Raw genomic sequence first — 26,812 nt, 5'->3', positions numbered from 1 at the left:
AGCACGACACACCGCCCATCATCGGCTCACCAGCATCGAGACTCGGGGGCTAGTCCTCAGAAGAGCTATGAGGGAAGGCTGATTTATTTGCATTATTTAAAGATCATCTGTCCAGAACACTGCTCTAGAAGAACCTACCCTTTCCCTTAGCTCACGCCTCCGCAACTCCCCAGTTTCACACACAGTGCACGGGCTTATACCACAGAGGTTTAGTGGTTCTTCTTTCACAGACGTCAAAGACAACCAGCACCTGACACCCTGCCTCTCCTTGGGCCCTCAGGAGGCTCCCAGGGCATTCTGACACATCCCTGATTCTCTGGCTTTACGACTTCAAGATGACCTCTTGCCTCTTGTTTTCTTGCATCTTCTGCCACCTCTTTCCCCAGAGGAGGGCACTGGGACATCTGCCCAAACACCAGGCTCAATGCCCTCCAGCTCAAGGGAAGAGGTGGCACTTGAACTTTTGACCTCAGTGCAGGTCAACCATGGCCCAGCCCATGAAGCCAAGCTACACAGGCGGCCACTGTGAGACCCAGCCAGTGACAGCAAACATACATGGTTATCTCACTTAAGAGAGTCCATTTCCAAGGTCAAAACAAAGCAAAAGCCCACAGAAATATGTGAGAAACATGTGAGAGAACTCACTTCTTCCTCTTCTATGCCAGTCAGGTCCCAAAAGTAGCCCAGTCGCATCTGCAGCCTCTTCCAGTTTTCCAGGAACATGGTAGCTTAAAAAGAACAACAAAAAAACTCAATTATTTTTGAAGAGTGGATTCTGTACCCTTTGGGCTCACCAGTGGAGGTGGGGGATAAACGAATAGATTTTAAATTTAGGAGCTCTCTGGAATGCATTTAGCCTCTTTTTCCCACTTCTAGTTGAAACTGCTAGAAATACTCCACATCCTTGAGAGTCAATAGATACGTTAAACACACACACACACACACACACACACACACACAGACACACACACACTCCTTTCTCCACTTCTAAGTTATGAGAAGAGAGTAAACACTGATCCGGAGAAGTAAAGTAAGGATGGCAGGATGAAGACAATAAAAAGGGAGGGGTCTGTAGGATTTTTTGACAAGTCTCATCTTGCCTATGCAATACATTCTTTCTTCCTTCACCTTCCTCAGCACTCTCGCTTTTCCCCTACATTTCTGTCTTTCTGTCCCCAGCACCACTTGCCTCATTTGGACCCTGATCATATCATTCTGCGGTTACGTAACAGTCTCCTAACAGTTCTGCCTGACACCAGACTTTCAGCCTTCCAACGCATGTTCCAACCCAACTGCATGTAACTGATAGAATAATCTCTGTAAAGTGGTATGCATTCATTCTTCCATTTGCTGAGCAAATAGTTGTAGAATGCCTGCCACACCTACACATCCATCAGTTTGCCTGCCCCACCCACGGCCCTTTGAAGGACCAGCATGCCTTTCTCAGCATGCTCTAGGAAGAACCTGATCCCCCCACCAGCCCAACCCTACAGCTACGGTTTGTTATACCAGAGCCGAACACCTGATCCAGGGCCTGCTGATAGAGCAGGCAGATTCCCTCTTTTGAAAACTGAAACTAAAAACACAAAGAGGAGCAGGGAAGGGAGAGACCACGCAGCACCTGAAAGGAGGGAAGGCCTTAGTTTCCGACAGCATCTCCAGCTCCAGTTCCCAAGAGGCCTGGCTATATTTCATTTCCTACACCCAGGAGCTTGCCTCTTGCTTTCTTAAAATAAATCTCTTGTTATTTGAGGAAGTTTGAGTGAATTTCTAATCCTGCAAAAGCACCAGTCCCAACTAAAGTATCTGCAAAAACACCATTCTAGGCATTGTCAGGGAGATCAGGTGAACTTCACGTGGATTTTGCTTCTCAAGTTGTTTACAGTCTGTGAGAAGAGATTGTAAACAACTACAATACAAGGCATAAAGTGATCGAGGCCCTAAGAATGACACAGATGAAAATGCTGTGGGCTTGCGAAGAGAAGTGCTACCTGCCAGAGGAGGCATCCTTGCTGATTTTTGAAGGACCATGGCATATTGGCAAGGAAGGAGTGGGCAGAGGAAGGGTGCCAACACTATCAGCCTACATGTTCAATGGCTCCTACAGTCTAAGTTCTTCTCTCTGGATTCCAGGACTATGTATGTGGAGGCTGAACCATCTATCCGAATCTCATCCTGCCATTTGTCAACATACGTCTTGCAGCTGGGTCATCCCCTCACCATCTTCTCCATACTCGATTTGCGCCCACTGTCCCTCTCTCCTGTGCTATCCTCCAGCTTCTACCCTCATCCTATCCTGACCCAGCTCAAGTCCCCCTCTTCCATAAGGTCAGTCCCCACGGCACCCTGTCCTCCTCACTCCTACTGCCCTATGTTCATGGCACCCTGGAGAGGGATGGGACATGACATTCCGAGGCCACCCCTACAGATCCACCCCACCCCTAGCAGGAGCCTGAGCACACTTCACTACATGCCATGCCTGACTACTGGCCAGCACTTCATGTCTGCGATGTAATAACAGGACTGTAAACTCTTCCTGGCTCTTAGCTGCCTATGTCTACCTCAGTCACAGCTCAGAACTGAGAATATCAAATACTGATGCACTGGTTGAATACACAGTTACTTAAAGCTGCATTTGTTTTACTTGCATTTGGTGCATTTGTTTTACTTGCATTTACTACATTATGGTGCACTGATTTGCATGTTTTCATCTGACATGACATTTTGCATGCACTGATTTGCAAGTTTTTCTCCCTTGGATTTGAGGCCTTTCTCAAGTGAGTGTATTCTGACCTCCCAACACTGGCTTTGGCCCGGAGATACTAAGAATGGTAGTAAGTCCCTCCTCTTCCTACTGCTCCTTCCTTGGTTCCTGAGGAGGGCTGTGCACACAGCAGTGCCCAGAGTGCGGACCGACTGGCGTCTCCATGAAGGGAGGAAGTCAGACTGCAGGACAGATGAGAGGGGCAAAAGAGTCATGGACAGATGAGTCGTGAGGGCAAGGGAGGCAACCATCAAACTGATGGCGAGCAGCTCCCAGTTCTATGCCAGGCACTATGCTACATGCTTTGCATGCATACCGCATTCACCTGTCACAAGAACGCTGTGGGGTAGGTATTATTTCACTCAACTTATAGATGAGGACAACGATGCCCAAAGATTAAGTAATCTGCCCAAGATAACAGGGCACCTTGGTCAAGGGTATTGACTTTAGTGTCACAGAACTAGATTCACATTTACATGCTCTAGAATCCCTAGCTGATAAGGAGCAGAACTGAGACACACATTAGGTCTGCCTAGGTCAGTGTCCTTAACCTCTATTCAGAAAATAGTTCTGAAACCCTGTCTCTTTCCTTCCCTTTTCAGCAGGACCTCACTCTCTTTCCCAATGTTCCCTAGAGTTTGAAGTCAGAGTCACAGGGGAGCTGGGTCTGAAGACTCCAACAGACTCAGGTCCTGCTGACTGGTATCCCCCAAGACTTCCTGACTCCACATCGCCCCTTCCACTGCCACCAGCAGCCCCAGTCTCTCTCTACATACAGCCATTTCTTCCCAGCCTTATTCCCAGCAGGCCTGGGCCCTGGCCCAGGCCCACCCAGCACAGCACCACTAATCATAATAATCAGGGTAATAAGAGGCATTACTATTATTTTTAATTGTAATTTGTAGACAATCTTGCCTAAGGGCTCTTGGCTGCTGTAACTGAATACACAACCACATAAAGCACAGCAAGGCTGTCAAAAAACAAAACCAAATCCTACCCTATGCCAGGAAGCTCTGGCACAATCCCACCTCTGGGTACTTTCCCTGCACTGTCATGTGAGAGGAAGACAGTAGGTCCAGGGGTGGGGTAGGAAAAGACTGAGGATCTCAGAAGGGGTGGGAGATAGCTGTTCATTACAGCTATCGAGGGAAGAGAAGAGGCAGTTGTTGAAACTTGAAACTAGGAAGTACAATTGAAAAACAAGTTTCTCTGCAAGAGGGAATTATGTGTCCCAAGAAAGTTCTTGAAGGATTATAGACCTGGAGTTATTAGGCTTCAGCTACTCAATGGTGGTAATATCAGCAAGATAAATTATGGGAATTAGAGTTGTAATATTTCAAAAAATGAATACGTATTCTGGGTTCCAAATCAGTTCAGGTGGGTCTTGGAGTAATTCCATGATACTCCTGTTTGATAAGGAGACACAGAGCTGCCAGTGACTTCCCAGGCAGCAAGCCCCAACTTCAGAGTGTTCTACTGACTCTGCCTGTGAACAGTCCCAGGACTCTATGGTCACAATTCCATTTCCTCCTGCTCCAGTTCTCGATGGGCTGACACTGCCCGTGTGCTCCCGGGATGCAGCTGCTCTCCCTGATAATAGAGAATAGAGTGTGCCCTGGAAATTTTTCTTGGTGGCCTAGCAATACAGGAATCTTTCCAGTCAAGTTCTGTCTCCCCACAAGTGAAGGTCCACTGGGAATGGAGGAAGGGTGTGTTCTCGTTCCCCTAAGAACCACTGAGAATAGGCCTCTCCCTCTCCTCCTTCTCCTCATACTCTCAGGGATGTGTGACTCAGGGCCCATCCTGGCATATCCTCCGGGCCCCATGGAGTCAGTGATAAATCAAGCAGCCTCTGCAGCAGGACTGTGGTCTTGCTGGTCTGTGATCCAACATGCAAACCAAGGGCCTGCACATTCGGTGATGAGTAAAGGAGCAGGTGGCTACTCATATGGGCTGACACATGCTGACTTGGTCCCTTTTCTAATACTCATGGGTGTGTCTTCTTAGAAATGCTCAGTTACCATGGGGTGGTTATTCCATGTTATTCCAGTTTGTGAGAATAGGAATGTGTGTGTGTCTGTGTGTGTGTGTTTATAGTCAGATAGCTATGGCTCATAACAAGTTTATTACCCCCATACTCTGGGAGGAAGGGAGGAGGAGAAAAATGAAGGAATTATTTTTTCCTCCACAAATCCCTTTGGTGGGAATACTGAAAGCATTACTCTGGTGATAAATATTAAATTAAACAGTGCAGGGACAGTACAGTCTACACTCACGATGTCCTAACAATAGCACTGAACTGGAGTCAGGAGACCAAATCTCAGCCCACGTTTACCATGTGCTAACTCTGTGACCACGGCAGTCACTCCACCATTCTAAGTATTGTGCTGTATGATATCTATACTCTCACCTAAGTCAGTGTACCTGGAGGAGTCTTACGGGTGTGCTAGGGGTTTTTGAAACAGGCATTGGTTCAAATTCTGAATAAATCACACATGGGACTAGTACAAGGTTAGCATGACTACATCTGAGAGAAAACAGATAAAGACATGACGGATGTTCCTATTTCTATTCGCACATATGAGTAGCGAAGTGAAAGGTATTATCCTTAAAATACTTCTTGGGATGGGAAGAAAAAATGTGAAAGCAAGTAACCTGAAGGGGATGAGCTTTAGAGCCTGGTCACTCTACCCATTTAAAGGAACCGCCCATATAAGCAAGCCTGGTGATGGTCACATACCCCACAGAGCCATGAAGATGGAGAAGAAGACGGTGGCAGGGTTGTCAAACAGGTGGCTGGCCCGCGCAGTACCACAGGCTGAGCTGAGGTTCCAGTAATCACAGGACTTGTCGCACAGGGGACACATGATGAAGGCATTCTGCTGGTCACACATCTCTCTGCTGCAACAGATGGACGTTGTTGGGTCAGGTGGAGCTCCAGCATGGTCCACTCCAAGAAAAAACCATCCCCCAAATAGCTCCCATTTCCAAATCTAAGGTTGAGTTTTTCAACTCCGTAAGTAAGGAATGTTAAAGAAGTTAGCATTGGATCATTGGATTCTTCACCTGGAGAGTGTTACTCATATTTGGTTCAAAAACAACAACAACAAAAAGACGGGGTATGGAGCTCCCTGTCACTACAAGTGTCCTGGAAAGTTACTGAGATCTGTTAGAGATACTGGGCGTTAAATTATGCCTCCTAAAGTCCCTTCAGAACGTGTTGGGTCCATGAGATTGGTGGGATAGGATGCATCAACAGTTGTGAATAAATCACAGCCTGAAGCTGGATTTCATCATCCATTCTTCAGTCTAGGCTGTTTTTGTAAAGCCTACTGGCTGTCTCACAAACAAGTGATACTGGTCCCAAGTAGAAACAAACATGAGTGTGTGGCTAGACCTGTGCATGCTCTCACCTCTAGAAGAAGAAGTTCTACATAGGGAAGAATGGAGTAGATCTGGGTGGAAAGCCCTTTTCTAAGAGCATGAGCTGGAGAGGCACTTGTAGAATGCAGAATAACAGCCTCAACCTAATAAGAATTATTATAACCATGAAATAAGATTAGGGACAATGAAAGAGGCAAGGCAAATTCTTCCAAGGTCTAGATTCTTTGATACTTGCAGCATGAGCCAAATAATCTCTAATGGCCTGTATTCCAACCTATTCTTAGTGTATTTCCATTTAATGGACTGAGGAATATATTTGAAATTCCATTCATTCATTAGCTGACTAGCTGTATCCAACAGATTTAGGCTCATACGAATGCTTGGAAATAAGAACCAAAGAATCAGCCCTGACTGGCTTTCCCAATAACCCTCTACACCATACACTGATAAGAAAATGAATGAACTCATCCCTCTGTTGTGTAATATTTTCCCAGGGAGATGGGAGGATGGTTAAGCTCATGGTTCAGGGGGAAAGGGTGAAGAACTTAAGATTTCACGAAAGCAAAGCATTGGCTGTTCTTACAGGGCAACTGGAGACAATGATGGGGAGGCAGGGGATCCAGCACTGAGAACCACAGCTGTTTTCCACACAAAGAAGCAGCAGAGGGCGCTACAGAGCACGACTCACAAGTGGGAGCCACAGCTAGGGTGAGCAAGTGGGTGCCCTGTGTGCTAAAGCCAGTGCTCAGAGGAAACCCGCAAAGCCAAAGGAATGCCTGGGTCTATTTCCCCCTTCATTAAGAAGTTGAAGGGTGGCAGATTTACTGAGGGGCTGTCACTTCCTGTCAAGCCCCAGTTTCTAGGCTTCTGTTTATAATGAGCTACTAAGTCCACAGGAGGGAAAGGCCTTCTGTGTGAGAGAATGGAAATTCTCAGTCTCTAAGAATAAACCCCAGTTCCTCCGCTGACTCGCTGCTAAGCTCTCCGTTGGCAAATTCAATAAAAATGACTCATCCACATCGAAAATATTAAATAGTAATATCTTAATAATACATTCAGCTGTGCTAGTTTCACCTGGGCATGTTCCGCTTGGTGACTAGAGAGCCCAGTTTATGTCTTCTGGGTCAGAGCTGTGTTTGCTATGTAGTTCAGAAGGAATCGTTGCTTTCAGAGAGGAAAGTACTCCCTTAAAAAACAGATTTACACAGAAAATCACTTGTCTGTATAAATTCTAGTAAAAGACTTTCACTTTTAAGTCACATCCAAGAACATACGAGTTCCTCAATGCTGCTCTTGGAGTATGTGTGTTAGGGACTTCATTTAACTCAGCGGTTTTTTTTCTTTTAAATATGGACTGAGGAGACAGAAATCTAGTCAACTGAAACTAGTCAATGCTAAAAGGTCAGGAATGAAAAACGTATTAGCAGCCAAACGGGTGCAAAGCACTTTGAAACCTAAGTGCTGTGTAAATTACTGGTTTTTAAATTAGAGTGCAGGCAACTATCCATCATTTGTATAAGATGGCAGCCACCATGGTATGGATTCTCCTCAAATCATTTAAATGCGAAGTCAGAACGCTTTCTATATGTATTGGAGGGTTTTTGATGCAATCAATTTTAACAGAATTCTAGAGGAATTCTGGCTAAGAATGACATCGAAAGGACTTGGTGTTTTCTGAGACAGGCTGCCTCTAGACAAGCTGAAAGATGAGGGAGCCTGCGTAGAATGGAAATCAGGTCTAGCGTACTCACTAAGCTGCACAATCCACAGGTTTCCAGTGAGAAGCAACTGTGGCTATAAATCCAATGCCGTATTCCTTTAATTTATTATTTTCTCTAGAAAGCATAAGAAGCTTGATAAACGGCTTGACAGTCCATTGAACCAAGACCCTAAAGTGAGCAACGTTCTTCAGGGTAAATCACTGCTCCTGGATTAGGCGATTCAGAGCCCCGTTAGCGCAACGGGAGAAGGTACAAAGAGGCAATCATTCAGGAAATTCAGACTAAACAGCTGCTATTAAGTTCTCAGACCTTAAGTAACCAATCTTTTTTCAATATGGTTTAGATTAATCAGCTTTAAAAAAAATGTCCTAGTGTTCTCTGTTCATGTAAGTGCTGAACAAATGAAATCAATCCCTTGGTGAGTAGAGACAGGGAAGTTCTATAGAGGGATCATGCACGCACGGAAGTATTACTGACAAGCTTATGCTTATATCCCACATATCAAAGTTAAATTACTGGGAATAAAAGGTATCATTTAAAGTTCCACCTAATCCATGTCAGTTTTTTGGTTTAGAGGTTGTGCCGTAGTTACATAAGATGAAACCATGGGAGGAAACTAGATGAAGGGCACGCTGGGCCCCCTCTGTACTATCTCTGCAAGATCCTGTGCTGTGAATCTAAAATTTTTCAAAATAAAAAGGTTTTAAAAAGTGAGCGATAGTAAATTTCAGGCTTGATGACGAAATTAGCAACCTCTAAAATAATCCCAGGAATACTATACGTTTTTCATCACAGTTATGCGTGGCTGATAGACACAAACCCTTAGAGTATGTGTTTATTTAGATTCAATATTGGTTTTTAGAGAATATCCCTTTGTTTATAAGGAGTGGCATTTTGTGAGCTTCCATCAGACCCACAGAAGTTGGACTTCTGATGAATTTACAATTGTGTATAAAAAATAGTTCCTGGGCCGGGTGCCGTGGCTCAAGCCTGTAATCCCAGCACTTTGGGAGGCCGAGACGGGCGGATCACGAGGTCAGGAGATCGAGACCATCCTGGCTAACACGGTGAAACCCCGTCTCTACTAAAAAATACAAAAAACTAGCCGGGCGAGGTGGCGGGCGCCTGTAGTCCCAGCTACTTGGGAGGCTGAGGCAGGAGAATGGCGTAAACCCGGGAGGCGGAGCTTGCAGTGAGCTGAGATCCGGCCACTGCACTCCAGCCCAGGCGACAGAGCGAGACTCCATCTCAAAAAAAAAAAAAAAAAATAGTTCCTCTGTTTTTAAAGAAATCTATTAAAATGTTTACTTTTTTCTAGTATTTACACTTTCCTGATTTGCCAGGCCCCATCCTGAGTCTGAAGAAACAACATCCAAAACTTCAATTTTGTAGTAATTTTAATCTTTTTTTGACTATGACCTACAGTTAAAATGATTTGTTACATCAGATTTCAGTATGCAAATACATACCCTCACTCTCACAAACACACTTACAAAACTGAAATAAAATCTCATGAAGCAACACTTACCCATCCTTCTTATAATGAATACTAGTATTCATTGTGTTCTAGCCTAGTTCTAGCCCCATCTTATTTTAGGCCACTTAAAAGCCCATTAAATTGATTCCACAACCCACCAGTGGTGGTTGTCATATCCACAGCTGTAAAACACCATCCATTCTGATAGGCAATGTGACACATCCACAGTAACGACTGCACTTTACACTTGAATATCCCTGCATGTGCATGTGAGTGAATGTAGGGTGTGTGTCTGTGTGTAGACATCTATCTGCATGTGCATGAGTGTGTGTGAATGTGGGATGTGCGTCTGTGTGTAGACATCTATGTGCATGTGCATGAGTGTGTGTGAATGTGTGGGGTGTGTTTCTGTGTGCAGACATCTATCTGCATGTGCATGAGTGTGTGTGAATGTGGGATGTGCGTCTGTGTGTAGACATCTATGTGCATGTGCATGAGTGTGTGTGAATGTGTGGGGTGTGTTTCTGTGTGCAGACATCTATCTGCACGTGCATGAGTGTGTGTGAATGTGGGATGTGTGTCTGTGTGTAGACATCTATGTGCATGTGCATGAGTGTGTGTGAATGTGTGGGGTGTGTTTCTGTGTGCAGACATCTATGTGCACGTGCATGAGTGTGTGCGAATGTGGGATGTGCGTCTGTGTGTAGACATCTATGTGCATGTGCATGTGTGTGTGAATATGTGGGGTGTGTGTCTGTGTGCAGACATCTATGTGCACGTGCATGAGTGTGTGTGAATGTGGGATGTGCGTCTGTGTGTAGACATCTATGTGCATGTGCATGAGTGTGTGTGAATGTGTGGGGTGTGTGTCTGTGTGCAGACATCTATCTGCACGTGCATGAGTGTGTGTGAATGTGGCTGTGTGCATCTGTGTGCAGACATCTATCTGCACATGCATGAGTGTGTGTGAATGTGGGTGTGTGTATCTGTGTGTAGACATCAGCACATTCATGAGTGTGTGTGAATGTGGGTGTGTGTGTCTGTGTGCAGACATCTATCTGCACATGCATGAGTGTGTGTGAATGTGGGTGTGTGTATCTGTGTGTAGACATCAGCACATTCATGAGTGTGTGTGAATGTGGGTGTGTGTCTGTGTGCAGACATCCATCTGCACATGCATGAGTGTGTGTGAATGTGGGTGTGTGTGTCTGTGTGTAGACATCTATGTGCACGTGCATGAGTGTGTGTGAATGTGGGGTGTGTGCGTCTGTGTGTAGATATCTATCATTGCAGCATGTGCAGACCATGTCCCTTCTAGCTGTAGTCATTGCTGCCACGTGTATTACCATGTGGGGACCCAGGGCACAAGTTCTAAATCCTGATACAAACCAGCCCACTGGTGCCCCACCCACTGCACTGGAACTGGTTCCCTAGGCACGGTATGGGGTTTTCCACCCTTGGCCAACCTGAGGCCAGATGTCTAGGGATCACAACTGGCAAGAGAAACCCAAAAGCCATGTTTTCTTAGAACACACCCAGGCAAGCCCACGTGAAGCTACTGAGTTGTGGAGGAGGATACGAGCCCTCTGGAAAACTTCTCTGCTTATTAGTAAAACCAAAGACTTTGGAACAGGATGCAACAGAGTTCAACTCCCAGCCCTGACAACTATCGGTTGTTGATATTGGACAATTTATGTGACCTCATGTGGCATCAGTTTCTCAATCTCTGTTCAGTGGAAATAATAATGCCTATTTATGGTATGTATAACATTGATCTCTTATAGGATCAAAGAAACTAGTTTATAACAATCACCTAGCATCATGCCCAGCACAAGGCAGGTATTTCATAAGTATGAGCTCTTCCCTCACGCTAGATGCGCTGGGGAAAGCAGAGCCTTAGTAACCCATCTCCTGTGATAAAGGTTCCAGAACTCCCAATCAAGAACACTTGCCCTCTGCCTCCCTCCCTCTCCTCCTTCCTTTTTCCCTTCCCCCTGCAAAAAAAAAAACAAAAAACAAAAAACAAAAACACTTGACAACTGATACTAGTTTTATACCAAAAAAATCCAAACTCCTATCTTTAGATATTGACAATATAATCTTCAGTTGATTTGATTTGCAAGACCATTTGCATAGATTAACACAGATTTAGTTTTATTCTAGATATCGACATCATGTCCAGGTGATCTGATTTGCAAGACCATTTCTATAGGGTATGCACCAACAGGCAGGAAGCAGGTGAGCCAGGAAGCAGGTTTCTGCCTGCTGATGCACATATACCCTTCCTAAAATGCACAGTTTTCGACTTTTTCTTCAGAATGGCCATTACTTTCCCCATTACCGCCCCCAACTCTAATGATCTGCCCAGTGTCCTCATCCACCTGGCTATGGAGGGAACATCAAGTTGGTACAAAGCTATCCTGCCCCCTAGCCACAACGAATTGGTCCAGGGCCTCCACCTAAGTCAGACAGAGTCATAATACTTTTTCACTTGAGATGAATCGAGTATAAAGTTCTCAGGTATAACACCCATGAGCTACTAGCAGCAATGTTTAATCCAAATGGAGAAAATACGTGGTGAAACTAACAAACGCTAGAAAGAGTCAGAGGCAGGAGATAAATGGAGTACCTCTTCCAGTGTTCCTTGAATGCTTATAATAAATTTTCTTTTTCGCTTAATCTAGTTCAAGCTGCATTTCTATCACTTACATCCAAAAGAATATTAAAACATACTAACCATGCTTCAGTTTGCAAAGACAATTCTGAAGATGGCAAGAGGTTTAAATTCTAAATATTAGCTAAGTGTATCTTTTGTCCCTTGTACTCTACTTCCACATATTTTGATTTATTCAACAATTATTTATTAATCTTCTGCTACGTGCCAGACACAGTCTCCTTTAATCCTCACAGCACCATGATTTAGGTGTTGTGATTACCATTTTACAGCCAAGAATACTAAGTTTCAGGGAGTAAACTGTCCAGTCACACAGCTAATACATAACATTGTCAGTCTAGGTGCTTCTTTCCTTTTCTTATCTTTTTTATTTTTTTTTCGGAGGGGTCTTGCTCTTTCGCCAAGGCTAGAGTGCAGTGGCGCAATCAGTCACAGCTCACTGCGAGCTCAAGCTCCTGGGTTCAAGCAGCTCTCCTGCCTCAGCCTCCCAATTAGCTGGGACTACAGGTGCATGCCACCAAACCAAGCCCAGCTAATTTTTTTTTAGAGGTAGGGTCTCATCTCACTGTGTTGCCCAGGCTGGTCTTAAATTCCTGGGCTCCAACAGTACTCCCTCCTTGGTCTCCCAAAGCACTGAGACTACAGGTGTGAGCCACGATACCCATCCCATATTTCCTTTGTGGGTTCTCTCTTCCTCATAAAAACTAGCTTTGATTCTATCTCTTGGCGCTCCAAGAGTCCCACCTTGGGCTATTCCTCCCTGCAGTTTCTGACTTCCTGAAACAGAGACTGTGCCTTCCTCAGCATTAGAGCTGCCTGCTTTCTCAACTTGCTTTATTCTAGCAGTGTCTGACCACACGGATGTGGCTTCTACCCAGTGTCACTCCCCACACCTTGCCTTGGGTCTTATGGGAAACTAGATGAGAAAAAAAGTGATGAAGTGGAGAGAGAAGAAAAAAGTATTTCTCTGACATAATTCTTCTTACCAGGAATTATCCCTCTGCCCACATCAGACACATCCCCCTGCCCTAGAGAAGAGCTTGACTAGAAGAGGAAGTGGGCCTCGCCTAGCATGGCTCTGAAGTCATTCCCAGAATCTGTAGCTCCTAGATATGTCTCTGGAGGAAAGCTACATGTGTCACAGCAAAGGAGAATGATAGAGGGTGAGGGCTTTGGAAAGAGGCATGTGAAATGTACTTGTACTGGGATGAAACTCCAGATTATTAACATATGGCAACTGAGCCTTTTTCTTTAAAACTGATTTACCTGGGAATATCTTCTTCAATTGTTGCACATCCATAAAGAAATACAATCACTCCAATTACAGAAGATGGGATGAGGAATGATGTATATAACCCCAACCAGGCAAAATACAGTCCAATTTTTTCTCCAAAATACTTTCTGGAAAAGAAAGAAAAGAAAATGAAACACATATTAAGAACATCATATACTTTCCTTATTTCCGTTTGTTCTATGTGTAAGGATGGGGCAACATAGATATTCATTCCTCTTGTAATGAAAACAAAGGGATGGAGGTTGCATGGGGAAGGGGAGACCTCAGCACAAGGAATCAATGACTGAGCTTTTCTGGAATGAAGTGCATTCCATTGGAATCACATATACACACCTGTCTTGGCTGTTCGTGTGAAATAGACAGCCGCGAGAAAGAATCCAGCCCCAACAGCAAACTAAAAATATGCCATACATTTTGGCACCTTTACCAAACATGAATAACGCATCATCATTTCATAAGTGCCATACCACTCAACCCATAAGAAAACACACCTTTTTGAAACTAGCTTATTTAAACAAAACACACAAATCATATATTTGGGCATGTATACTTGTGTATGCAAACCAACACAGACACACTTATTGAAAAACAACTAGAAGAAATCCAATAAAATATTAGTAATGGTTTCTTTGGGTGATGGGCTTATGGGTGGTTTTTATTTCTTTATTTTTAAGCCACTTTACTGCGGTATGTTGGCATACAAAGAGCTGTACTGTGTTGAACATATACAACTTGATGAGTTTGCAGATAAGTATACACCCATGAGAACATCACCAATCACTCCATAAAGTTATCCAGTACCTCCAAGTTTTCTTTTGTTCTCACCCTTGTTTTGTTTAATTAAAAAAATATTTTCTCTTGTGTTAAGAGCAATTAATGTGAGATCTATCCTCTTAGCAGATTTTAAGTATACAATACAGTATTGTTAACTATAGGCTCTATATTATACAGTAGATCTCCGAGCATACATGCATTGCATAACTGAAATTTTGTACCTTTTGACCAACATCTCCTCATTCTCCCCTCTCTGCAGCCCCTGTTAACCACTATTCTACTCTTTGGATCCATGAGTTTGACAGTTTTAGATTCGTTGTACAGGTGGGATCATGCAGTATTTGTCCTTCTGTGCGTGGCTTATTTCACTTAGCATAACGTCCTCCAGGTCCATCCATGTTGTAGCAAATGGCAGGATTTCCTTATTTTTAAGGCTGAATAATATCCATTGTGTGTCCACATTTTCTTTATCCATGCATCTGTCAGTGGACACTTGGGTTGCTTATACCTTTTAGCAATTGTGAATAATTCTGCTATGAATATAGGAGTACAGATATCTCCTCAGGATGTTGACTCTGATTCCTTAAGATATACATCCAAAAGGAGGATTGTTGATTCAAATGGTAATTATATTTTTAATGTTCTGAGGAACCTCCATACTGTTTCCCACAGTGGCTGCATTGCCACCAACAGTGAACAAGGGTTCCCTTTTCTCCACATCTGCACCAACACATTTTATCTTTTGTTGTTGGACAACAGCATTCTAATAAGTGTGCAGTGATATCTCACTGTGGTTTTGATTTGCATTTCCCTGATGAATCGTGACATTAAACACTTTCTCCTATACGTGTTGGTCATTTGTATGTCTTCTTTGGTGAAATGTCTACTTAAGTCCTTTACTAAATATTTTATCAGGCTATTTGGTTTTTTATGTGTTTCTTTGTTTTGCTATTGAATTGTAGAAGTTCCTTATATATTTTGGATATTAATCCCTTACCAGATATACGGTTTGCAAATATTTTCTCCCATTCTGCATATTGACTTTCACTCTGTTGATTGTTTCCTTTGCTGTGTAGAAGCATTTTAGTTTGATATATTCCCATTTGTCTATTTTTGCTTTTGTTGTTTGTGCTTTCTGTGCCATATCTAAGAAATAATTGCAAAGTTCAATGTGTAGAAGCTTTTTTCCCTGTTTTCTTTTAAGAGTTCTGTTGTTTCAGGTTTTACATTTAAGTCTTTAATCCATTTTAAGTTGGGTTTTTGTATGGTATAAAATAAAGGTCCAACTTCATTCTTATGCATGTGGATATCCAGTTTTCCCAATATCATTTATTGAAGAGTAAGTAGTATGAACAGTTTAACAATATTGATTCTTCAGATCTATGAACACAAGGTATACTTTGTAAACCAAAACTTATTCTGAGACAGGTCTCAATCAATTTAGAAGTTTATTTTGCTAAGGTTAAGGACACACCTGGAAGAAAAAACCACGCAGTCGCAGAAACAGTCTGTGGTCTGTGCCTTTCTCCAAAGGTGAATTTAAGGGTTTCAGTATTTATCAGTGCCTTTCTTCAAAGATGAATTTAAGGGCTTCAACATTTAAAGGTGAAATATTGGGCTGGTGGGCTGGAGGGGAAAGAGGGAGGATATGGTAGAGTCATCCACATGCTGCAGGAGAAAATGAGCGGGTAGGAAAATAGCCAATTAAGTATTCATCTTGTGCTCCACAAATTGGCACTTAATGTAAGGTGAACATAGAGCAGCTGCCTGTGGAGATACTTAGCCTTTTATCCGTATCTGTCTGCTTAGGAACAAAAGGGAGGGCAGCTTCTTGCATCATTCAGCTTTCGGCTTAATTTTTTCATTTTGGCAGAGTGAGTTAGGGTCCCAAGTTTTTATTTTCCTTTCACACCTTCCTTTGATTTGTGTCATCTTTATTTTCTTTTATCAATGTTTTATAGTTTTCAATGTGCAAATCTTTCACCCTCTTGGTTAAACTTATTCCTAGGTATTTTATTCTTTTTGATGTTATTGTGAATGGGACTGTTTTCTTAATTTTCTTTTTAGATAGGTTGTTAGTGTACAGAAATGCAAATGATTTTTGTATGTTGATTTAGTATCCTGCAACTTTACTGAATGTATTATTTCTAAAACTCTTTTTGGTAGAGTCTTTAGGGTTTTCTGCATATGAGATTGTGTCATCTGTAAACTAAGGCAATTTTACTTCTTCCCTTCCAATTTGATAGCTTTTATTTCTTTTTCTTGCCTATTTGCTCTTGCTAGAAATACTATGTTGAATGTGAGAGGTAAGAATAGGCATTTTTGCCTTATTCCAGATGTTAGGAAAAAAACCTTTTTTTTTACTATTGAATATGATGTTAGCTGTGAGATTTTCGTGAATGGCTTTTATTGTGTTGATGTTAGTTCCCTCTATTCCTAATTCATTGACAGTTATGTTCCTTCTATTCCTAACTAGTTGAGATTTAAGTTCTTTCTATTTTTAATTTGTTGAGAATTTTAAATCGTGAAACAGTATTGATTTTTGTCCATTTTTTTCTCCATCTATTGAGATGTTCATGTGATTTTTATCTTCATTTATTGATCTGTATATGTTGAACCATCCCTGTATCCCAAGAAAAAAACCCTTCTGGGTCATTGTGTATGATCCTTTTAAAGTGCTGCTGAGTTTGATTTACTAGTATTTTGTTGAATATTTTTGCATCTACATTCATCAGGGGTGTTGACCTATAGTTCTTTTCTTGTAGTGTCTCTACCTGGATTTGGTATCAGGGTGGTGCTGGCCTCAGGAAGAATTTGTAAGTTTCTCCTCTTTTCCTGTTTTTTTGGAAGACTTTAAGAAGTATTGGTATTAACTTTTCTTTGAATGTTTGAATGTCTCATCCACGAAACTATCTGTTTCTGGGCTTTTCTTTGCTGGGAGTTTTTGTTTCATTTTGTTTGTTTGTTTTCAATTATTGCTTGAATCTACTTATTTGTCATTGGTCTGTACAGGCTTTCTATTTCTCCTTGATTCAATCTTGTTAGATTATATGTTTCTAAGCATTTATCCATTTATTCCAGATTGCCCAGTTTGTTGCGATATCATTGTTCATAATAATTTGTTCATAATAATTCCTCATAATCCTTTTTATTTCTGTAACATCAGGTGTCAAGTCTCATCTTTCATTTCTGATTTTATTTATTTGCAACTTCTTTCCTTTTCATTAGTTAGTCTAAGGGTTTGTCAACAAACAGCTTCATCAATTTTTTGTTTTTCTGTTTTCATACTCTGTCTTATACTTATTTATTCCCTAATTTATATTACTTCTTCCCTCCTGCTAATTTTGAGATTAGTTTTTTCTTTTTTTGTAGTTACTTGAGATGTAAAAATTAATTATTTGAGATCTTTCTTAATGTAGCCATTTACCACTGTAAACTTCCTTTTAGTATTGCTTTTGCTGCATCTCGTAAGTTTTAATATGTGGTGCTTTCATTTTCATTTGTCTTGAGATATTTTCTAATTTCCTTTTTTGATTTATTCTTTGACCTAGATAATGGTACTCTTGGCTGGCAGGTTTTTAAAATTTCAATACTTCAACTATATCATCCTACTCTCTCCTCACCTGCAAGGTTTCTGCTGAGAAGTCCACTAGTATAGCCTTATACTGGTTCCCTTGTTTGTGATAAGTCACTTTTTTCTTGTTGCTTTCAAAATTCTCTACTTGACTTTTGAGAATTCAGTTTTAAGGTGACTCAGTGTTAACCTCTTTGGGTTCAATGTATTTGGGTACATTGAGACTTCATGAATTTGGATGTTCATTTCTCTTCCTATATTTGGAAAGTTTTTAGCAAGTATTCCCTTAATAAGATTTTTCCTCTTTCTATTTCTTTCTTCTTCTGAGTCTCCCAGAGTGCATATATTGGTTCACTCTTTGGTGTCCCACAAGTCCTTAGGCTTTCTTCACTTTTTAACTTTTCTGTTTTTTCTGTTCCTCCAATTGGATAATTTCAAGTGACTTGTCTTTAAGTACAGTGATTCTTTCTTCTGCTTGACCAAGTATGCTACTGAAGTTCTGTATTAATTTTTTTAGTTCAGTCATTGTATTCTTCAGTTCTAGGATTTCACTTTGGCTCTTTTTTATTACTTCTATGTTGAACTTCTGATTTTGTTCACATGTTATACTCCTAATTTTGTTTAGTTGTCTGTTCTCTTGCAGCTCATTTAAGACAATTATTTTGAGTTCTTTGTCAAGCAGATCATGGATATCAATTTATTTAGGGTAAGTTACTGGAACATTTTTCAGCTCCTAATAAGGTAATATCAAGTATTCCTGATTCTTTGTGATCCTTGTAGCCTTAGGCTGGTGTCTGTGCATTTGAGAAGTAGTCACCTCTTCCAGTTCTTACTGACTGGTTTCAGCAGGCAAAGACCTTCATCAGTCATGCTGGTCAGAGATTATGGGTGGATCAGCTGCCAGAATCAGCAGGCAGTGTCTGTGGGCAGACTTAAGCCGAGCGGGGTCCAAGGGTGGATCTGCTGCCATAGTCCGTGGGTGGGCCTGTTGCCAGAGTCTGTGGGTGGGCTGGCCTGCTGCTGGGTATGTGGGCAGGTGGGCCTGCTTCCAAGGACTGAGCTGCTGTGCCACAGACAGTCAGAGATTCTGTTGGGATTTGCATGACAGTAGGGCTGCATTTGGTTTCCGTGAGCAGTCAAGGTTGCTGCTGGGTCCATGGGCAGATGAGCAGGGCTGGGTCTCTGGGAAAGTGGGTGGATCTGTCACCAAGTCCCCTGCTCTGTGGAAGTGGTCATGCCATTGGAGACATGGGAAGCCAGGTTCCTGTAGGGTCTGTATATGGGCAGAGTTCCTTATGAGCAGTGAACAGGCAGAGCTGTCACTAGGTCTTCAAGTGAGCGAGGCTGCTCCTAGGCCCATGGTTGGTGGTTCTGCTGTCAGAAAGCATGAGCCTGCATTCTCAATGAAGTTTTTCTAGGTCTTGAGCTTCACCAGGGTTCTGCAACCTCTTCCCTAAAAACCAGAGCTCTCATAAAGGTATATTTTGTATACAGATGGTTGTTAAATAGGTGTTTCAGCAGAAGGGTGAGGCCTGAGGGTGTCCTATTTTGCCATCTTGCTGATATCACTTTATTCCTTTATTTCTATCTTTCTGCACTTAAAATTTCTCTACTTTGTTAATAAATTACTTCTATAAGGAAAAGTGATTTCTTCTAAAAAGAAAATTTACCAACTCATATATTTTTTATTACAAGTTTCTAAAGTTTGTAAATTACCAGTTAAGCCTCTAAAATGCAATATCCCCCTAGATAAATATTGACTATGGGTGCCTGATGAGAAAAATACAATCTACCAAGGAGCATCATATTTAATTTCCCAAAAGCCTGTGACATAAAACCCAAGAGGGAAATGAGAGCTCTGTCCACACATTGATGGAAGAAGAACAGTGAATAGGATCTATTTCCCCACCACCAGAGGTTCTGCTTCCACTTACGATGCAGACAATTGCAAGAGAATACAGTTCCCAGCCTAACAACAAGAGAAATCTGGATAATCTGTGAAATTATAACTTTTCTTGAGCTCATCAGAGAGCTGAAGTTGTAAGGTAACCAGGAGAACTGAATTTTTTAAATATGCCAAGTCCATCCAAGGAAAACTGGGATATGTGAATAGTTTTACATGTGACAGAGAATGGGAGGATGCAATAGTCCCCATAAAAGTAAGAAGAAATAGCTAAAATTTTAAAAATTCAGAAAGATGAGTGTAAGTTAGCATGACAGAGTGTAATAACTGGGAGCTTCAAACACAAGGGCAGTTTGCCCTCACGCACAAGGTCACTTCCATAGACCTCATAAGGAAGACAATGGGTAAGGTAAGAGACCAAAGAGAGTCAGTCCCCTTAAGCTGCACAAAGGTATGAAAAACCATGCACTTCCTGGGATCATCTCTTATTCAAATCGAAAGCCTTAAACGGAAGAAGGGACCTGACCCAAGGACCTAGGCAAAGACCCACTGCTTCTGAAGCCAGAGGTGGGCTGCACATACAGCCGATTGTCCTTGGTGGAAAGGTTGGAAAACTCTCCTAGGCCCGAGATTCTGCAAATTTACAAATTAGAAGTCTGTTACTGCAGAGGAAGGGCAGGAAACTGTCTCCCACCCAAGAATCCCTACCAGGAAAAGGCAGAGTTTAATTGTGAGGGGCAGAGGGAGGACATGAATTCTAAGAAACCCTCCTTTCTGAGGCTTGAGTGCACAGAGCCTGCCTAAGACTGAGATAGGCCTAGAACAAAACCTCCCTGTTTCTCTCCACAGCCCCACTTACAGTAAACAAGTGATAAGCTCCACATTTCAGTGAGGAACAAATATCAACAGCCTGATACCAGGGGAGCAGGAGGGGCATGGAGAAATACCCCACTGTGGCAGAGGCATGCTGAAATCTGAGAGTGGAAGAGAAACAATGAGAACAAATTTTCAGCACTCCAGGGCTCACACAAAGCATAAGATAATAGAGCACCATCACTGAAGGAATCTGAAGTTTGTGGTGCCATGCACTGAAGGTGATTCTTGCAACAACAAAACCTTGCTCAACTAGATTGCCTCAACTCTCCTCACTACTGACCTGATGGAATGGAAGAGGCACGTAGGCATACTACTACTTACCTCAGTTTCCACTGTCATTTTATACACAATGTATGGCATTCAATAAACAAATAAAATTTAAAAATCCCATTGTTAGGAAATAAGGCAATCAATGAAGCTAAGCTTGATTTGGATTTCAGAATGATGCAATAGGGATTTTTAAATAACTCTAATTAATAGATTAAAGCAGAATCTACTACAAAAGATGTATCAAAAGAAAATACGAAGGGAAAAAAGAGTGAAGAAAAACAAATCCAGCATTCGAGAGCTATGGGACAATATCAAAGGATCTATCACACATTTAATTAGAGTCCCAAAAGGATAAAAGAAAGAAGAGAGAAGAATATTTAAATATGTTATGGCTAAGAATTTTTCAAAAGTTACAGAAAACAACAAAACACAAATCAACAATGTTCAGAGAACCCCATGAAGAATAAATACAAAAACAAAAATGAAACCCCACATACTTAGATACATCATAGTCAAATTTCTGAAAACCAAAGATAGGAAGAGAAAATTTTTTATTAAGCTTGTGGGGGAAGGAAATCAGATACAACAGAAGATCAAAGTCATCATGTAGGATTTATAATCAATTTCTTGGCAGAAACTATGCAAGCCAAAAGTTAATAAAGTGACATCTTAGAGCAGGGGTCCCCAACCCCCAGACCACAGACCTGTTCATGGCAAGTTAGGAACCAGGCCACACAGAAGGAGGTGAGCAGCAGGGCGAACCATCATTACCACCTGAGCTCTGCCTCCTGTCAGATCCACAGCAGCATTAGATTCTCAAAGGAGCATGAACCCTATTGTGAACTGTGCATGGGAGTGATCTAGGATGTGCACTCCTTATGAGAACCTAATGCCTGATGATCTGAGGTAGAACAATTTCATCCCAAAACCATCCTCCCACTGTCCCCAGCCCGTGGAAAAATTATCTTCCATGAAACTGATCCCTGGTGCCAAAAAGGATGGGGACTGCTGCCTTAAAGTATGGAAAGAAAAAAACTATTAACTCAGAATACTATATATAAATAAAATCTCTTTCAAAAATGAAGGCAAAACAATGTCTATTTTAGGGAGTAAAAGCCAAGAGAATTTATTACCAGCAAATATGAGCTGTAAGAAATGTTTAAAAAAAAAAAAAAAAGATCTTCGAGCAAAAGGAATATAATCTCAGTAGAAATTTGGATCTACACAATGAAATAGAGAATACTGGAAATGGTGAAAAGGATGACAAGAGACATTTTTCCTATTAATTCCTTTCAAAGGCAATTCACTTTCTAAAGTATGCTTTCTCAATCACCATTTCTCAAACACCATCACCATTATTTCTTCATTTCCTTCTGCACTGTAAATTTTTCTACTTTGTTAATAAATCACTTTTATAATAAAAATGATTTCTTTTGGAAACAAAATTTACCAACTCATTATATATTTTATTGCAAGTTTACAAAGTTTGTAAATTACCAGTGAAGCCTCTAAAAAGCAATTTCCCCTTAGATAATGTTGATTATGGATGCCTGAGGAGAAAAATGCAATCTACAAAGGAGCAATATATTTCATTTCTCAAAAGCCTGTGACATAAAACACAAGAGGGAAATGAGTGCTCTGTCCACACCTTAATGGAAGGACTAATGGGTAAGAACAGTGAATAGAATCTTAGTTCAACTTTTATATTTTAAAAAGAAATTTTTTTAGAGAGTTCTCATCGTAAACAACGGTCCTAATGGTACCTATGGTTAAGATGGGATTGAAAAGAGGACACAGCAGAGTGTAACTGCTAGCTTTGAGGGGTTTCCTTAAAAAAAGATTAAAGAACAGAAATTAGAACAAAAGTCAAATTACACACCCACTATAATTCCTCCTTCTCCACCTACTTCTAAGTTCCCTTTATCTCCAACTCCCTGGCCCTGGCCCCTCTAGAAGGTCTTCTAGATATCTGGGCCCCTAGCTTAAACCCCTCTCCTCAAAATCTTGTCCCATCCCCTCAACAGATTCCTTTAACACCTAAAACTCCTCCAACTTTCCCAGAAAATCCTTTAAATGTTCAACTATTTGCTTTAACTTCCCTGCAAGATTTACAAAAAGCACTCTTGCCTGACCTCCAGGCCAAAAGTACACAGGTTACTTGTGTAAAAGCTGGCAGCCAGGAAATAAATCGAACACAGATTCAGGGGATTTGCAGCCTGGCAGGTTCTGCTCTACCTTACAACTCCTCTTACTTCCGTGAGACTCTGTAATAAAACTTCATCAGCTTCAGGACTTTCCAAATTTTGGACCCCCACAGCAAATAAATAAATAAATAAATAAACAAATAAATAAATTCATTCCTTAGAGTGTTCTACACTTAAAGAGCAAAAAAGCTTTCAAAGTTACCCTAGATCTCTGATAATAAGCAAACATGCACCCAAAACTCCCTCTTAGAGAAAACGTGCATTTTTTTCCAGGCCCTTGGAATTGTAAATCTTACTATGTCTCTGAAATGTAAATATCTAAGGAGTTAACTAAAACAATGTCTACACCCATTTGAGACTAAAAAAAAGTGGGGGGGAAGAAGGGGCTTTTTATTTTAAAAATCAAACTGCTATAGAGAGTCCTATACCCCAAATTTAGTCCACAGCCCCCACAGGATTACCTAGCAAGGGCAAATGACAATTTTTAATGTGTTCTCCACAAATATTGGTAAAAAAAATATTTGGCCACCTAAGCAGGTAACCTTAACTTATCCCATGTGCAAAAACATAATTTGGATCCAACTGCCCTTTTATAAACTAGTGAGCTTTATATTATTGTACCTGTCTTATTGTTAAAATTTTTAAATGAAAGCTATAAGATTTCTGTGTCTGTCTATATGTTCACATACCTTTATCCATGTGTGCATCTATGTTTACATGGTATAAAACTCCTTTTAAAAAGTTCCTTTAAAATTGGGTATGGAGATAAATCAGTACTCATATAAACCAAATACTCCTAAAATTGCTAGAACTATAGAAACTAACTGAAATGTTTTTCAAGTTTACATGACTTGTGTGCTCTTTGCTAAATAAGATTAGTTTAATATTGTTAGATTAATGAAAACAGCTCTGCCTTCTGAGTTAACAGCAAACAAAACAAAACAAAAATATGTATTTAACTTCAGAGTTCTCACTTTGGCAATAATTGTCCGACACGTATGTGCTGTAAAAATAGTTAACTGGAAAATAATCTGAGATAATGGCTAGTTTTGATGTTTTATGAAATTTTCATGAGTAATCCAAGCATAATTGTTAAGAACAAGTAAACTAAATAGATGTAAGTGGAATAAAATTTTATAAATATATTTTTAAACAAGAATTTTGTTTTATGATATGTTTACTTTAGATGTTTCTCAAATCTGTTTGGTAACTACATTCTTAGGGTGTTGCTAAGTTAAATTAAATGATGGATATTCATTGCATATCTAGATCATTTCCAAGTGAAGTAAAATACTGAAACATTAATCACTGAACATAAGGTTTAACTTTACCTACTTTTGGCTTCTTATTACAAAGGAACTAAAATATTTCTGTCTGTTAGTAAACATATCCTGTTTGACATTGAAAAATTGTTCTAAGAGGAAGCATATGTTTCTAGAAAGTATGAAATGTGTATTTATAAAATGTTATATAACAATTTGAAACTGTTTACCTCTTAGGTTTTCACTGGAAAATAAGGTTACTAAGAGTTAAAATTTCTAACTAATATATAAAATGATAAGAGAAACAACACTATATGCAAATATAAAAGGAAAGTAAGATGTTAAATGGTATGAGGATGTGGAGTTTTTTGTTAAAGAAAAGAGCAATTTTGTCTAGTTTAGAGGTTACTTAAAGGTTGTTTCAGAATGAAGGAAGAAAGGGTATAGGTAATGACGACAGAAAGCTGGGAAGAGATAGAAAGTGAAAGAAAATCTTTTATGCTCAAACTGACTATAATTGAATGAATTTATTATAAAGGTATTAAAATGAGCCTTAATATCAAAAGTATACTGAAACAAAACCAGAATTTGATCTTCTCCTTTAAAATGTCAAGATTTTCTTGGAGTATTGATAAGAGATAGTGAAAAAATTTTCTTCACCTTTTAAGTTAAACAAAAATTTGTGTCTTACCAAAATAATTTATTGTGCTTCATGTTGTCTTGTATTAGGTCTTTAATTAATTAAGAAAACTGAGTCTTTTCAATATTAAAAGAGCTAAAGTTTTTCATACAGCTATGTCAATTTCTGCCTTTGCCTTGAAGTCTTTTAATTGTCACTCTGGTTAAATAAGTGATATAGTAATTTCTGATACTATTTACTGAAGTGTTTTAAACTTTTGTTATATTGACAAACATTTTCTAAAATCAAATTCAAAATTAAATCTTTTTGACCTTGAACCAACTTTGGGACATCCCACAGGGACCCAGAACTCTCAAAAGATCTATGAAAAGTAACTATTAAAATAGGCTTATTTGATATGTTAAATTACATGGAAAGTATTGTCGAATAAGAAATTATGTTTAACCTTCTTTGAATTATATAAGCGTATTATTAATATGTGCTCCAGAAGTTGTAGGAAATTTCTAAAAATATGATATATCTTGGTATAATGCTGTTAGTCATAATTTTGGTTATTATATTAAAATGGTGTATACCATAGAAACAACCAGATTTTCTTGTCAATCATGCCTTGCTTTTCTCTTCTTAAGTTGTCTCTTGTTACCTGATCTGTCTCAATGACAAATGTATGAGCGTTGAGGAAAAATTGTATTTCCCCCCGACACTGATAATTAGTACCAGAAAGAATCTGGAAAAAAATCCCTAAATATTTGGAGATTAAACAACATCCTTCTAAATAACCTATGGGTCAAAGGAGAAATCACAAAGAAAATTAGAAAATATTTTCAATTCAGCAAAAATAACAAAACAACATATCAAGATTTGTAGGATACTGTTAAAGCTATGTGTAGAGAGATATTTGTAGTATTTAAAAACAAGAAAGCTTTGAAACAGTCATCAAAGTTTGTGCTTTAGGGAAAAGGCAAAAATTCAACCCAAAGCAAGCAGAAAGAAATAATAAAGATTAGAGCATAAACCAATGAAATTAATAGAAAATAATAGAAAAAAGTCAATGAAACTAAAAACTGGTTGTTTGAAAGGACCAATAAAACTAATCAAGAAAATAAAAGATAAGACAGAAATCACCAATATTGGGAACGAAAGAAGGGACAGCAGTATAATTCTTGTTTGTTCATTATGATGTGCTAATGTTAGTTATCTTTTCATGGGCTTATCTTATGTTCTCCACTATTCCACATTATCTGTTTCTGGAAGAGGGAAAATGATGGGAAAAGGTAGGAGAGAAAGAAGAGGTAACAAACACAAACTTCCCTAATGCTTTCATCTTGATCATCTTGCTTAACCTCACTTCTAATTCTCACAACATCGTTTCAAGGTGAGACAACTAAAGATCCCTGGTCAAATCGATTTGTCCAAAGTCACACAGCTAGTACATGGCAGAGCAACAATTTTATCTTTTCATCTGACCCTTCCATGTCAATACAGTAATAGCAGCAATAGTAACTGAGGTGTATTGAGGACTAATTGCCAAGCTGTGTTCTAAGGAAATTGCAAATATTCTCTTACTTTTTAGTTCTCACAGCCCTACAAGGTAGTATGTTATTATCCTTAAATTACAGATGATGAAACTGATGTACAGAAACATTCACTAACCCAAGGTTGCACAGCTGGTAAGATGCAGAGATGAGATTCAAATCCAACAAGTCTAATGAGATTCCAGCTTTTAACCTCTACATTATAATGAATTCTAGGAAGGATTTAGAGAAGAAAAGAAAATGGTTGGGCATGAGACATGCCCGTGGCAAATTTATTACTTGGACAGGACTACACATGGCTACGCATCCATTACCAACACCACCACTGCCACCATCATTCACCCCCAGCCCCCCCTCCCCTGTTCTCTTGATTTGTGCCAACTCTGAAGCTGTGCCACCACAGCATCTCATCTGAGTCATTCGATCGTTCCGAGACAGATTCCCTAACCACTCTCTCCAC

General features: G+C 40.3%; 1 protein-coding gene across 1 annotated transcript in view; it reads right to left on the bottom strand.

The window, feature by feature from the left end:
- The window catches only part of ANO2 (anoctamin 2), a 362,906-nt gene that overhangs the window by 170,554 nt on the left and 165,540 nt on the right, over nt 1–26,812 (bottom strand). The window contains exons 11-13 of the mRNA XM_030939846.1: nt 13,287–13,421; nt 5,505–5,665; nt 646–728 (exon numbers count right to left, since the gene is read on the bottom strand). Of these exons, the coding sequence (XP_030795706.1) occupies nt 646–728; nt 5,505–5,665; nt 13,287–13,421 (379 nt within the window). The remainder of the gene's footprint in view (nt 1–645; nt 729–5,504; nt 5,666–13,286; nt 13,422–26,812) is intronic.

Source organism: Rhinopithecus roxellana, chromosome 10, assembly GCF_007565055.1.
Source record: "Rhinopithecus roxellana isolate Shanxi Qingling chromosome 10, ASM756505v1, whole genome shotgun sequence".
NCBI classification, from domain to species: Eukaryota; Metazoa; Chordata; class Mammalia; order Primates; family Cercopithecidae; genus Rhinopithecus; species Rhinopithecus roxellana.
This window is presented reverse-complemented; position numbering and strand designations above follow the sequence as displayed.